Consider the following 15,615-nt stretch of genomic DNA (forward strand, 5'->3'; position numbering starts at 1 on the left):
CTTTCCCGTGCTTTAGAGCATTACCTTACGGTCCTTTAAACAAGGTCTTGACAAGTCTTTATGAGAAAAGAACATTTCTGGCAGTATGGATAAATTGCTCGTTAAGTGTGTTTATGAAGAGTTAAAGGACTTGATTTCCTTTGAGGCTTCGGCAGAAGTTTCTTGAGTTTTCCCTGAATTGGCCACATTTTCATTTCCGCCTTTTTTCGGAGATTGTGTGGTTATAGGATGGGTAAGTGATATGTGACGGTTCACCGTTGCCTGGATGCTTTTTGCTCGCCCTTCCTTTCATATATTCTAATATCTTACGTTAAAGGCAGGGTATAAATGCAAGCGTGTTGCGGTACATCACAGGAGACATCCCATAGAAGACAGAGAGGATCAGAGCATCTTTTAAACAGACGGAACCTTTATTCAGGATCACATGAAGCAATGAGACACTTTTCAAGTGAGAAAACCCTACAGGAAGTGGAACATCCAGAATTTGATAAAGAAAAACATTAAAATAAAAATATTTTATGATGTGCAATGGCAGGATGGATAATTTCCCCCTCAACTCCTTGATGATCTTTCACGTCAAATCCAATATAACTGCTAGGATCATCGCTAAGGCGACTCTGACACTTTTGTTGCATGATGATGCACCTGAAATCAGAATCAAAATTCATTTTCTTGGGTTATTGCAGTATTAGATTGCCAGGCAGCGTGGATAAAATAAATTGACAACCATAGGCAGCTTTAATAAAGAACATTGCCTGACCTTGCTTTGATTTTCATTTCTTACTCATGTAACTCAACCTTATTTACTTTAGCTATTTCCATCAAACTCTTGTGGGCCACCCTTGGTGTTGCTCATAACAAACTGGAGGATATGACATAGATATTATACTGTGTAACCCGTGTTATATTATGTAAACGGGGAGAGGGTTTATATTTTGGTAGCCTTCTCTAGATAGGTATAAAAGGACTAGTTTGAGGAAAACTGATACCATGGGGGGGGGGTGTTTGTATAAGGATTGTCCCTTTAAGGCAATTATTAAGTCTAACTGGGATCAGAGCGGAGATCTGATTGGACTGCTCAACTGCTCCCTCTGGCCAGGCGATATGAATAGTCACATCCTCAGATTAATTAAATGCTAATTGCTGTTACTCGGGCCGGTTAGAAAAGTTCATCTACTAGTGCGACTTTTCTTGGGTAGGTTCCCTATCTATCCAGTTGGGATTTGCTGCTGTTTTAGGTATATGATATTTGAACCGATCAGTTGCAACAGTTACAATTTGCACGAGTGACAAGGGAGCTCTGCGGTCCCACGATAACATTACGCGAGGAGGGGTAATCTGACAAGACAGGAGGGGCAATCGTGTCAAACAAGGTTATTTCTCAACCAAGAAATAACAGCTGCCCCTTCACTGAGTGAAGCATCATCCCTCACACTGGTACTGCTCTGAGGTTATTGTGACACAGTCCCTATCACTCAAACTGCCAATAGTTAAATTGGTCAAAGAGCGCAAACCATTTTCCATTACCATTATTGCCAACTACCAATTAGTTCGCTTGCAGTGTGTTCTATGTGCTGGTTATTTTGGGCAGTTTGTATGTTGTTATGGCGCAGTTATTTATTGTAATTCTCGATTATAGAGCCACATGGAGAATTCAGCTAAAGACAAGCTGGTTGAATGATTTCCTTGGGTAGCTGGTCTGAAGCTCCAAGTGAGGAGTTCATGGTGCTTTGTCATGTCCTGCTAGTTTGAGGATCATGTAAGACAATACACACTAACTTTGCACTAGAGTAGGGGAGGCGATGGTGTAGTGGTATTGTCGCTGGACTAGTAATGCAGAGACCCAGGTAATGCTCTGCGTTCGAATCCCATTTTGAATTTGAATTCAATAAAAATCTGGAATAAAAAGTCTAATGATGACCATGAAACCATTGTCGATTGTTGTAAAAGCTCAACTGGTTCACTCATGCCCCTTTAAGGAAGGAAATCTGCCATCCTTACCTGGTCCAGGCCCACAGCAATGTGGCTGATTCTTAAATGCCCTCTAAAATGGTCTAGCAAGCCATTCAGTTATATCAAATTGCTAAAAGGCCTCAAAAAAGGACTGAAACTGGACAGACTACTGGTCACCCTAGGCACCGGAAATAACAACAGCAAACTCAGCCCTGTCGAACCTGCAAAGTCCTCCTTTCTAACATCTGGGCTAGTGCCAAAATTGGGAGAGCTGTCCTACAGACTAGTCAAGCAACAGCCTGACATAGTCACCCTCAAGGAATCATACCTTACAGATAATGTTCCAGACACCACCATCACAATCCCTGGGTATGTCCTGTCCCACCGGCAGGACAGACGCAGCAGAGGTGGTGGCACAGTTGCATGCAGTCAGGAGGGAGTTGCCCTGGGAGTCCTCAGTATTGACTCTGGACCCCATGAAGTCTCATGGTATCAGGTTAAACATGGGCAAGGAAACCTCCTGCTGAATATCACGTAATTACCTCTCTCAGCTGATGAATCAGTGCTCCTCCATGTTGAACACCACTTGGAGGAAGCGCTAAGGGGGGGAAGAGCGCAGATGTATTCTGGGTGGGGGATTTCAATGTCCATCACTAAGAGTGGCTTGGTAGCACCACCACTGACTGTGCTGGCCGAGTCCTAAAGAACATAGTTGCTAGACTGGGTCTGCGGCCGGTGGTCTGTGACATACTTGACCTCATGCTCACCAACCTGCCTGCCGCAGATTGTCATGCCAGGAGCAGCACCAGGCATACCTAAAAATGAGGTGTCATCATTGTGAAGCTACAACACAAGACTACTTGCCCGCCAAAAAGCATAAGCAGCAAGTGATAGACAGAGCAAAGCAACTGCACAACCAACGGATCAGATCTAAGCTCTGCATCCCTGCCATATCCAGTCGTGAATGGTGGTGGACAATTAAACAACTCACTGGAGGAGGAGGCTCCACAAATATCCCCAACCTCAATGATGGAGGAACCCAGCACATCAGTGCAAAAGATAAGGCTGAAGCATTTGCTACAATCTTCAGCCAGAGGTGCCGAGTGGATGATCCATCTCAACCTCCTCCGAAGGTCCCCAGCCAGTCTTCAGCCAATTTGATTCACTCCACGTGATATCAAGAAACAGCTGAAGGCACTGGATACTGCAAGGCTATGGGCCCTGACAACATTCAGGCAATAGCACTGAAGACTTGTGCTCCAGACATTGCCGGGCCCCTAGCCAAGCTACAACACTGGCATCTGCCTGGCAATGTGGAAAATTGCCCAGGTATGTCCTATACACAAAAAACAGGACAAATCCAACCCGGCAATTACCCATCAGTCTACTCTCCATTATCAGTAAAGTAATGGAAGGGGTCATCAACAGTGCTATCATGCGGCACTTGCTTAGCAATAACCTGCTCACTGATGCCCAGTTTGGGTTCTTCCAGGGCCACTCAGCTCCTGACCTCATTACAGCCTTGGTTCAAACATGGACAAAAGAGCTGAACTCCAGAGGTGAGGTGAGAGTGGCTGCCCTTGACATCAGGGCCGCACTTGACTGAGTGTGACGTCAAGGAGCCCTAGCAAAACTGGAGTCAATGGGAATCAGGGAGAAAACTCTCCACTAGTTGTAGTCATACTGAGCACAAAGGAAGATGGTTGCGGTTGTTGGAGGTCAGTCATCTCAGCTCCAGGGCATCGCTGCAGGAGTTCCTCAGGGTAGTGTCCTAGGCCCAATCATCTTCAGGTGCTTCATCAATGACCTTCTTTTCATCGTAAGGTCATAAGTGGGGATGTTCGCCGATGATTGCACAATGTCCAACACCATTTGTGACTCCTCACATACTGAAGCAGTCCATGTTCAAATGCAGCAAGACCTGGACAATATCCAGGCTTGGGCTGACAAGTGGCAAGTAACATTTGTGCCACACAAGTGCCAGGCAATGACCATCTCCAACAAGAGAGAATCCAACCATCGCCCCTTGATGTTCAATGGCATTACCATCACTGAATCCCCCACTATCAACATCCTGGGGGTTACCATTGACCAGAAACTGAACTGGACTAGCCATATAAATATTGTGGCTACAAGAGCAGGCCAGAGGCTAGGAACCTTGCGACGAGGAACTCACTTCCTGACTCCTCTAAGCCTGTCCACCATCTACAAGGCACAAGTCCGGAGTGTGATGGAATACTCCCCACTTGCTTGGATAAGTGCAGCTCCAACAACACTCAAGAAGCTTGACACCGTCCAGGACAAAGCAGCCCGCTTAATTGGCACCACATCCACAAACATTCACTCCCTCCACCAGTGATGCACAGTAGCATCAGTGTGTACCATCTACAAGATGCACTGCAGGAATTCACCAAGGCTCTTTAGACAGCACCTTCTAAACCCATGACCATTATCATCTAGAAGGACAAGGGCAGCGGATGGATGGGAACACCACCACCTGGAAGTTCCCCTCCTAGTCACTCACCATCCTGACTTGGAAATATATCGCCATTCCTTCACTGTCACTGGGGCAAAATCTTGGAACTCCCTTCCTAACAGCACTGTGGGTGTTCCTACACCACACTGACTCCAGCGGTTCAAGAAGGCAGCTCACTATCACATTCTCAAGGGCAATTAGGGATGGGCAATAAATGCTGGTCCAGCCAGCGAAGCCCGCATCCCATGAATGAATAAAAAAAATGCATGAGAATTATGTGTCAGAATTATAGAGCGCTGAGATGGAACACTGAAGTATAAACCAAACAATGCATATCATGCGCAAATTACATTTGCACTAATGCATGTTCCTTAAGCAATGGGGACTATTTAAGAAAATAAGAATGATTAATTATATCTCTGGCAGTGGCATTCAGCAGCACAGCCAGTGTGGGATCATGGTTCACCCCTCCCTCCCCCACACAATTACTTTGAGATCTCCAAATGCAGTGCTGGAGAACTGACTCCATTTTGCTCCCAAGAACATCAGGTCACCTCATTTTGGTCTCCAGGTTTCGCATTTTGGGCTTTGGATCAGCTACGTCTTCATTCCACCATCCCTGACTCAGTTGTCCCTCCTGTGGAGCTCCCCGCTTTGTCTCCCTCCATGAGGATACAGACTGAACTGGCTAAATCTGGGGTCCAGGTCTGTGTGAATTTGGAATCTGATCCATCCTCCGTCCACCCCACCAATCATTTGACCTTAGCTCAGCCACTGATGATACCGACACAGAAATGAAAGGAATTAAAACGGAAAAACTCACCATTTTTATGATCAGTCCCTTTAGGAGTGTTTGGATTTTCTGAAAGATGAAAATGTAAAATAAATAAGGAGAAAGTATGCACATTATTGAATGGTTATTACAATCTGTAAAGGGCCAGTAATTAGAGTGACTCAAGACGGGACTATTTAAATAGTAGATGGCGGAGCTCCCTGCTGGTTCACCACGAGGCAGGCACCAGGTCTGACCCTTGGTCTGAGCTGAATTAATTATCTCAGTGGTCAAGGGCTACAAATGGCCTCCGTAGCTCCTATGGTAGGGATGAGAAAAGTTAACCAGGTTTCTTCCTCCTAACCGCTATTCAGGGAACTCTGCTGAAAAACGTCCTTGCTTGGATGTTGGGTGAGAATAGAGTGTTTGGTCATGATACTGGCTGAATAGTCTGCCAATTTATTCTCATACATTAAGCCACTTGGGTTAGGCACCAAATAATTGCCAACACTTATGGAATCGTGGCCCGACAGAAGCCACTGTCTCCAGGAGAAGAGGTGGGACAAAGATAAGATGCTGTTACTTCTAACTTGGCTGGTAATATGTTTGCACTTACCAAAAATGATGAGTCTGGCATGAGTGTCTGTTGACCCCAGAGGGTTCTGGGTGGTACAACGGTACATGGACCCATTGAGCTCTGCCGGTACTCTCTCCAATACCAGCTCTTTACCATCATACTCAACATTTCCATCCAATAAACGTCCACCCACTCTGGTCCATGTGAAGAGAGGTTCTGGGAAAACTTCATTCTGTTAAGGATTGAAGAATGGCAAGTGTCAAGTTGTCCTTAAATTCCTGAGATACAACATTATAGAAGCTTAAATCATCCAAGACATTTGGGACAGTGGGCGTAAGAATGGAGGAGTCTGGGGGTGGGAGTGTGATGGTAGCCATTGCACAAAGCAGATTCTCATTACACTGATAGCTGGTTCCATATGCACAGAGCTTGTACCTCCTGACCTCCTATTTGTCCTGAAGAGAGTGTTTTCCAGCTTGATTCCACACCTCTGTGGTGGAGATCTCATATTTATGATCAAATGTCTAGCATTGAGAAGGTGTAATTGGGTTCAGTAATTGTTATCTTCTCCATTTTGTCATTAAAAATTCTGCAACTCACTGCTTAACGCCATTGTGGCAAGACCTTCAGCACCTGGAGGGGGTGTGGAGGAGATTCCCCAGGATGTTGCCTGGGATGAAACAGTTAAGTTATGAAAAGGTTGGATAGACTTGGGTTGTTTTTGTTGGAGCAGAGAAGACTGAGGGGCGACTTGATCGAGGTGTACAAGATTATGAGGGGCATGGACAGGGTGGATAGGGATCAGCTGTTCCCCTTAGTTGAAGGGTCAGTTACAAGGGGACATAAGTTCAAGGTGAGGGGCAGGAGGTTTAGGGGGGATGTGAGGAAAAATTATTTTACCCAGAGGGTGGTGACGGTCTGGAATGCCCTGCCTGGGAGTGTGGTGGAGGCGGGTTGCCTTACATCCTTTAAAAAGTATCTGGATGAGCACTTGGCACATCATAACATTCAAGGCTATGGGCCAAGTGCTGGTAAATGAGGTTAGGTAGGTAGGCCAGGTGTTTCTCATGTGGCAGTGCAGACTTGATGGGCCAAAGGGCCTTTTCTGCACTGTGAGATTCTGTGATTCTGTGACATGGACTGTATCGGTTGAAGAAGGCAGCCCACTAACATCACATCAAGACAATTGAGGATGGACAATAAATTTTGGCCTTGCCAGGAATGCCACATCCCAAGAATGCCTTCTATTACCCTCTATCACTGACCCTGCTGGAGCTTGTGGGATTAGTGGAGGGCACTGCATTTGGTATGGGTCAGGCAGGTACAAGGGCCAGATCAGGCACACCTTTTGTGCTTGAATTCGCTATGCACCTAAAAATTTGGCTATCTGCCTATGTAGTCGAGGGCTGGGGAGTTGTCTGGCCCTTCACTTACCCTTAAACTACTCCAATTGGTTCCAAACAAAGGAGCCAATCTGAAAGTTTTTTTTCCAAATGTTCCTCTTCAGGAGCACAGAGGCATTCTGGTAAAGGCTGGTACATCTAACCTCAGTGACCGCCACTGCAGCATTGAGTGCCCTTCCACAGTCAGGGATCCTTGGGTCCTGCCCTGGGCTTGTAAGGAAATTTCAGCCTTTATAAGGGTCTTTGGAGACCTGACACAACTGGGCTTCTGCTATTTTGGTGAGCAGTTGTATTATTCCCGAGTTTAAATCCAGTTCATAAATCTCCTTTTGTTGGCTTTGTTATTAAATATGCTGCCCATCATGTAATTAAGCTACACAAAACAGGGATGTACCAGGTGCGATACCATTTAACTGTCTCCCTCCAATTCAGTAGCCCTCACTCCCTTTACCCAGCTTCCTCCAATTTTCAGAGGCAGTCCCTCCTGCTCACCTTCCTGCCCCTCAATTTACATTAGCACTCTTCTCCCTCAGTTCACACCAACACTCTTGATCCCTACCAGTTCACACCAGCAATTTTGCCCACCCGCCCATCAGTCTTTGGTGGCTCATCCGTCACCCTTGCAATCTTTCCTGGTTACTGCTGGTAACTGTCACCCACCTTCAGTTCGTGCGGGCACTCTCCTTCCCCTGCACTGCCAATCCATTGCCTATTCCTGATGGATGAAATAGAGCTGTCGGCAGGTATCTCACTATAAAAGGGAAATCTGATTTGGGTTAAGGCGGCAACTTTGAGTTTGGCTCCTTGGACGATGCACTGGGCTTTAATGCCTGTTCTCCCTGTAGCACACTCCAACATTTTTGATGCACCAAAGGAAATGTAAATGGCCTTCAGCAACTGCAGTTTAGTGCTCTGTTTTAATGCTTGCACAGAAGCAAGTTAAATTTTAATCTGGATTCCCAACCTAAGAAAACTATGACCAGGATTTGCATCCATAGTGATTCATCCCCAAGAGTAGCAGGAAATGGAAGAGGGAACGATGCTAATATTTGGTGCCCCAGGAAGCATTTGAGTGCACGCAATGCAGATACCATGATCCAAGTGTTCATCACTGTTTGTATGAAGAGCTTCCTGTTAATATTGTTTCTACCTCGAGCTTTCACCATTTGAAATGTGTGCCTCTTTGTTCCGCTGTGTTGGTTTACCATGAAGTGGTGCTCCAAATTTTTCTGCTCTATAACTGTTTCTCTTATGCTTGCCTTCAAGGTCCCCTGGCTTTGTCTGGAAGTTATTCTATTTGTGTTGACTTCAGCTGCTCTGGAATCCATTCTGTTTATACTGGGGGCTGAATTTCAGGCTGCCAGCTGGCCACAGATAAATACTCATATGAGGAATTATATTGTACTTCTGGCGGCAGATCCTTGCCAATGCCTGGAGAAGGTCCATACTGGACAGCAGTCGGAAATCACCCTGGTGGTTTGGATGGGAAGGCCAGCCTGGATTTTCAGCACCACGGATTGGTGCTGTTCCAATGCCAGGAACGCTGATGGGAAAATATGCACCAGTAACCGCTTATCCTAACCACTGTTTACTCAAAACGGCTGCTCTAAGAAGTGCTCCATCTCTGCCGCTACCACTCACATGTAATACTTGATAACTCGCGTGTCAGCTCTGGCTCAGTAACTCTGCACCGAGTGACTTCTCACCCTTGGTGATTTCAACCTCCATCCCAATTCATCATGCTCTTTCTTCTCCGAGTTCAATGCCCTCCTAGTTTCTCTTAGTCTCTCCCTCCATTATAAACTCTCCACCCACATTCACAGCCACCCCCCCGGCATTACCATCTCACATCACTATTCCCATTGTGTCACTCACAGGGCAAGGTCATAATCTGCAAGATCACTTCCTTATTTTGCTCTCCATCCACATCCCCCTTCCAACTCTATTTCCTTCCATGTCTGCCCTTCAGGAACAAGCTCTCTCCAAATTCCCTTCAACTGCACTTTTAATACCCAAACTGTCTAGTCTTTGACCCTCCATTCACCACGACATTCCTGTAGCTACCAATGTGCTCAACTACATTCACATCTCCACCTTTGATGCCTTAGTCTCCATTAAAACCATTACTCTCTTTCACCTTGGCCTTCCCTTGGTATAGTCCTCATCTTTACTCCTTAAAGCTAAGGGACACATATTTGAACAGATGTGGTGGACAACTGGTTTAGCAATTCACTGCCAGATCTGGCTGGATCACATAAAGCACTACCAGGGTCCTGCTCTTGTCCAAAACTGCTCACTGATCCAGCATCACCCTGGAACACAAGATAACTTCTGGCTCCTTTTCTCTTCTTATAATCCTCTCCTGTTTCCTCCACCCTAACCCTCCATGGACTTCTTTGTTACTAAGATTAAGACCATTCAATCAGCTGCCTCTGCTGCTTCCTTCCCTTCCCCTCCCCTAGCCCATCAGACCAAATTTCCTTTAAAGTCTCCCTCCTGTCCTAGCCCTGAACTCACATCTTTTTCTAGTTTCTCTCCTCTCATACCCTCTTGAAGCTCATCTTGTCCATTAGGCCTATTTCCTGCTTCCTCAGTCCTCTTCCCTAAACTGCTGATCACCCAACTTCCCCTCCAGGCTCTCATGTTAGCCAATATTGTAAATGGTTCTCTCTCCTCAGGATCTGGCCCTGATTCAACCCTTGATTCTTACATCTTTGCTAACTGCCTCCTCATCTCCAAACTCCCTTCCATCTCCAAAGTCCTTGAACATGTTGTAGCCTATTAAATCTGTGCTCATCAGTCCCAGAAATCTATGTTTGAAAATTATTTCAGTCAGGTTTCTGCGCTTGCCACTGCACTGACATAGCTCTTGTCAAAGTTACAAATAGCATCCAACGTGACTGTGATAAAGGTAAGTTTTCCCTCCTCATCCCTCTTGATCTGCCTGCAGCCTTTGACATGGTAGACCATACCTTCGTCCTCCAATGCCTCTCCATCATCCTCCAGCTTAATGGGTCTGTATTCGCCTGGTCCCATTCTTATCTAAATATGAACATAGGGATTAAGAGCAGGAGTAGGCCATTCGGGCCCTCAAGCTTGTGCCACCATTCAATAAGATCATGGTTGATCTGATTGGGGCCTCAACACCAGTGTCCTGCCTACCCCTGATATACTTTGATTCCCTTGTTAATCACAAATCTATTTATCTTAGCCTTAAAGATATTCAGTCAACTCTACCACTCTCTGGAGAACAGAGTTCCACAAACTCATGACCCTCTGAGAGACAAAGTTTCTCCTCATCTCTGCCTTAAATGGGACACCTTTTATTTTTAAATTGTGTCCCCTAGTTCTGGTCTCTCCCACAAGGGGAAACACCCTTTCAGCATTCACCCTGTCAAGTTCCCTTGGGATCTTATATGTTTCAATAAAATCACCTCACATTTTTCCAAACTCCAATGGATACAGGCCCAATCTGTCCAACCTTTCCTCATAAGATAACCCCCTCATCCCAAGAACCAGCTTGAATGAACCTTCTCTGAACTGCAACCAATGCAATTAAGTCCTTTCTTAAATAAGGAGACTAAAACTGTACACAGTATTCCAGATGGTGGTCTCACCAATGCCCTGTACAATTGTAGCAACAGTTCCCTATTTTTATATTGCATTCCCCTTGCATCACCTAAACATAGCCAGAGAATTATCCACAATGCCTTCTCTTCCTGCTCCTGCATCATGACATTTACTGTCCCTCAGGGATCTAACCTTTGCCCCCTCCTGTTTCTTAGCTACATGCTTCCCCTTGACAAGATCATCCAAAACACTGCCAGTTTCCACATGTACACTGACAGCCCCCAGCTCTACCTCACCACCACCTGTCCCAGCCTCTCCACGGTCTATAATTTGTCACACTGTTTGTTTGACACACAGTACTGAGAAGACATTTCCTCCAGCTAAATATTTGGCAGACCGAAACCACTGCCTTTGGTCCCCTCCCTAAATTCTCATCTCTAGCCACTGACTCCATCCCTCTCCCTGGCAATTATCTGAGGCTGAACCAGACTGTTTGCAACTTTAGTGTTGTATTTGACCCCGAGATGAGCTTCCAACTAAATAGCCGCACCACCACTAAGACTAATTGTTTCCGCCATCATAACTTCATCCACATTTGCTCAAACCCTCGGTCGTGGCCTTGTTACCTTTGGACTTGATAATTCTGACATATTCTTGGCTGACCTCCCATGTTCTACTGTTTGTAAAACTGAGGTCACACAAAACTCTGCTACCTGTATTCGAACTCACTCCAAGTCCCATTCACACGTTACCCCCGTGCTTGCTGGTCTACATGGCTTTCAGTTAGGCAATGCCATGATTTTTAAAATTCTCATCGTGTTTTCAGATCTGTCCATGGTCTCGCCTCTCCCTTTCACTATAATCTCTTCCAGACCTACAACCCTTCGAGATACTTGTGTTAATTCTGGCTTGTTGCGCATTCCCGATTTTAATCATTCTACCATTGACAACTGTGCCTTCAGCTGCCTGGGGCCTGAGAGCCCTCCCTATATCTCTCCACCTCTCTTCCTCTCTTTCCTCCTTTAAGAAACTCCTTAAAACCTACCGCTTTGACCAAGCTTTTGGTCACCTCCCTAAGATCTCCTTTCGTGGCTCAATGTCAATTTTGTTTATAAAGTTCCCATGAAGCAACTTGGGTCATTCTACCACTTTAAAGGAGCTATATAAATACACATTGTTATTTTAGCAGTCTTGCCTCTGGGCCAGAAGGCTGTGGGATCAAATCCTACTCTAGATTCTTGAGCACGTAATTTAGGCTGACAGTCCTGAGCAGTACTGAGGGAGTGATGCACTGTCAGCGGTGCTGCCTCAGATCAACATTAAACTGAAGCCCTATCTTCCCTCTTGGTTAGGTCTGTAAGATTCCATGGTGTTATTTGAAGAGCTGTAGGCAAGTTCTCCCTGGTGTCCTGGCTTCTATTTATGAACCAACATCACTAAAAGAGATTATCTGGCCATTACTTCTTTGCTGTTCTATGGGAGCTTGCTGTGAACTACATGGCTACCATGTTTCCTGTATCATACCTACAGGTGCACCCAACCCAAATGCTGCCACTGACTAGCAATCCAGCCCTGAAATGCTTAAGCACTGTTTATAAAAGGCAGTCCTGGGGTTGAGTCTTGAATCACCTTTCTCACATAGCCGGGTGGAGGGGTGGGGGAGAGGGGGATTCAGAGATTGTTGACCAACCACATTCATGACTTGGCCACTCTTTTAAAATAGGCTGCCCCGACCAGAAATATCAACCTTGCATTGCCTGCCTGTGTGGTCAGATTGAGAGCCAGATCTTCCCGCTTCAGAACAAAGTTGCTCTTATTTCTGGTGCAACTATGCCCTCCGAGGATGTATTCTTCATTTCCAAATTGACTCTTGAGGCAGCAGTGTGAAATAAATGGAATATTAAAATGTGGCAGGCCTCTTTGTGAATTCAGGGACTGTCATGTACATACAGTATTTTAGGGAAAATTAGATCATTTCACTTGAACAGGATTCCTTGTCTTTTTGTATAAACTAACCTGATATACATATTCCCATTCATCTAGTGTAGACTATTTAACTTTTTTCACTGTTATTAAACATTCAAAAAGAAGACAGGGGAGAGCTAATGACTTCAGGAGAGTGCATTTTTCCCAGCAGCTGCCTTTTTAATTTAACTTGAAATTTACCTCAAAAAAAATACCTCCACGGGATATGAATAACACAATCAAACCAGCTTGACAAGTGTTAGAGTTTGGCGTGGTGTGCGAGTCGAATTTATATTCAAAGCACCCTGCACCCCACCTCACCCCCCCTCTTTCTCTTTCTGCTCAAATATTTTATGACCTCGTGGAATGGAAATGTTTTCCCACTGTCTGCTACCTGCAGGAGTAATCATCTGCAGAACTGCGGTAATTATACTGCTGGGTGAAGGAAGTTAACTGAACGGAGTACAATGAGAATGTTTCTATCTTGTCAGAACTTGGCAGTATGTGAAAACTCCACTGGGCTACTTTTGTTCTTCCTATCGAGAAGCCCAGTTCTCATGTGCTTTACGACTAAAAGCTTTTCTTTATTACAATTTATCTCCCACATGGGCCGTCTCATTCTATAGTACAGTTCCATGACCATCAGCAGAAACCACTCTATCCCCACTGCAATAACCCACCCAGAAGCCCTTTCTCCACGTTGCCAGCCTAGCCTCTGGCAGGGCCTAGTGAGGTCTGCGTTGCCAAGCCTGCAGCCAGCGCAGCTGAGGAAGGTCATGGGCCTGCTGCTTCTAATGTTTCATCCATTGAAATCATTGTGAGGAGAGGGGATTGAAGAATTTATCTTTATGAGTGCAAGGTGGACAGTCAGTCATATAGAGGAGTATCGCATTGTAACCAATCCTGTCCTCGCTGTAAGTTCACAAAGATATACACTTTTCATTGGAAACAGGAACCCTAGTTAATTCATCCCTCTGGATAGGACCATTCAGACCAAGTATAGCACCTGGATGAAATCAGGTAACTCAGCACAGACTTGAGATTGAACCTAAAATGATCTGAGGGCTTCAAACACACTGGAGCAGTACACCACCTTATTTAGCCAGTAACTCAATTGTTAAATTACTATTACCTCACCATTACTAAGAGCCATTAGCTTCATCTCTACTCTCAGGAAAATGCCAATCAATATTTCTGTTGGCACTGTATGAAGTGGGTGAAAGCAATTGTTTCTGTGGTAGGACTGTCACCTCTGAGTCAGAGGCTGAGGATTCAAGCAGCACTTCAGGGTTTGAGCATATAATCCATGCTGACACTCCAGTGCTGCCTTGCTGGATGGGATGTTAAATCAAGGCTGTTAGTCAGCCTGTTTGGGTGACCATAAATGATCTCATGATTTGAAGAAGGGCAGGGAGATCTTCCAGTGTCCTGGTCAACACTGCTCCCTCAACCATCAACAGGTTAATTGGTCATTCATCCCATTCTTTGCCTGCATAACCACCTGCATTTTTGAAAGGTAGTACCTGATTCAGACGGTTCCCTTTATGACACTGGTGTATTGATGTGCACTCATTATACAGAAGCTGCGGCTGACTCTTAGCACAGGAATGGTCTACAAGGCATATTAAACGGAGCAGCAGGTGAGAGAGGTTTCCCGGGCTTTCTGGTGTGGCACAGGAGGCATTAGTAGAGGAACTGAAAAGGAGGAGAGAAAAAATGTTTCTGCAGAGGGCCAGGAGGCCCTTGAGGCAACCACTGAGAAGGGAATGTGAGCGGGTGGCCGGGTAGATTAATTCCCAGCGTCTGGCCTCGAGGACCTGGCAGCAGAGCTGCAAGAAGTTCAATGGCCTCATAGGGTGGTTGAGGTTAGTAAATGCATCTTCACATGACATCTCCGGCCCACTGCTTCACCACCATCTCATGCTGCTCAATGCACCACATGCCTCCATCAGCAATCAGGAATCATACCTAATGTTCAGAGACTCCACCTCAACCTCACACACGTACCAGTGCTGTCAGCCTTTTGCTGCTTCCACATACCTCTGCAGCTATGGCAGGCACATCACCCTGACACTGCAAATATTAGCATTCTTCCCTCTCTCTCTCGCAGGACAAGGTGGTCCAGAACAGGAGGGAGGAGAGTAGAACTGGCAGAGGCCAGGCACACCTAGGTCACCTGAGCCCTCTGGAGGAGATGGTGCTGATCCATATCATGAGAATGACTACAATGGATACTGTTGCATCCAGCAGCAGTGCCACAGGAAGTTCAAAGGTCAAGATCAGTGAATGCATCTTCACATGACTGTGAACATTCAGAATGTTGGTTTGTTCCTGTCTTATGCTCCTTCTTGAATTCCACCTCATCTGCCTCCTGCTCTCTGACCTAGTGAAAGCTTCTGAAGGTGTGACCATGGACCTCTTGTTCTCCATCCGATCTCCCTTCCCTCACTCCATCCCTCCACTTTCTTCACTTCTGGTTGTCGACACCCAAGAACTGGCACCAGGGCAGCTAGTCCAACCTCATGAGATAAAAATTCCTCAGAATTGGTCTCCTGCAAAAGATTGAGCTGGGGTATAGGAAACAATGCAACAAGTCTTGCTTTCAACAGAATGCAAAGTGAGGGGGGAGGAAGTACATGTCAGACAGGAATGGTGAAGATCAGGGGGTTTAAGCTTAGAGCAGCAGTGATCAAATATGGAATTTAGAAGCTGGAGGGGCTACAATGATACAGATCTGCTGCAGGATTTAGTGTCATCCTGCACTATCGACATTGTCGTGCTGTACACAATCATGGGCCTCAGATGAGAAACAGTATCTAAGCTGATATGGATTGCCTAGCGTTTGGTTTAAATTCCTACTTTCCTGCCATTAGTTTAATATCACGGAAGTAATTTCCTC

The 15,615-nt window shown here is 45.6% G+C and overlaps 1 protein-coding gene across 1 annotated transcript in view; it reads right to left on the bottom strand.

Annotated features, from left to right (window-relative positions):
• Nucleotides 1-388: 388 nt before the first annotated feature.
• Nucleotides 389-15,615, bottom strand: part of LOC144691194 (immunoglobulin superfamily member 21-like) — a 286,249-nt gene continuing 271,022 nt past the window's right edge. The window contains exons 8-10 of the mRNA XM_078559256.1: nucleotides 5,818-6,010; nucleotides 5,253-5,291; nucleotides 389-645 (exon numbers count right to left, since the gene is read on the bottom strand). Coding sequence (XP_078415382.1) covers nucleotides 572-645; nucleotides 5,253-5,291; nucleotides 5,818-6,010 — 306 coding nt within the window. The 3' untranslated portion in view covers nucleotides 389-571. The remainder of the gene's footprint in view (nucleotides 646-5,252; nucleotides 5,292-5,817; nucleotides 6,011-15,615) is intronic.

This window comes from Cetorhinus maximus, chromosome 15 (genome assembly GCF_964194155.1).
Source record: "Cetorhinus maximus chromosome 15, sCetMax3.hap1.1, whole genome shotgun sequence".
NCBI lineage: Eukaryota > Metazoa > Chordata > Chondrichthyes > Lamniformes > Cetorhinidae > Cetorhinus > Cetorhinus maximus.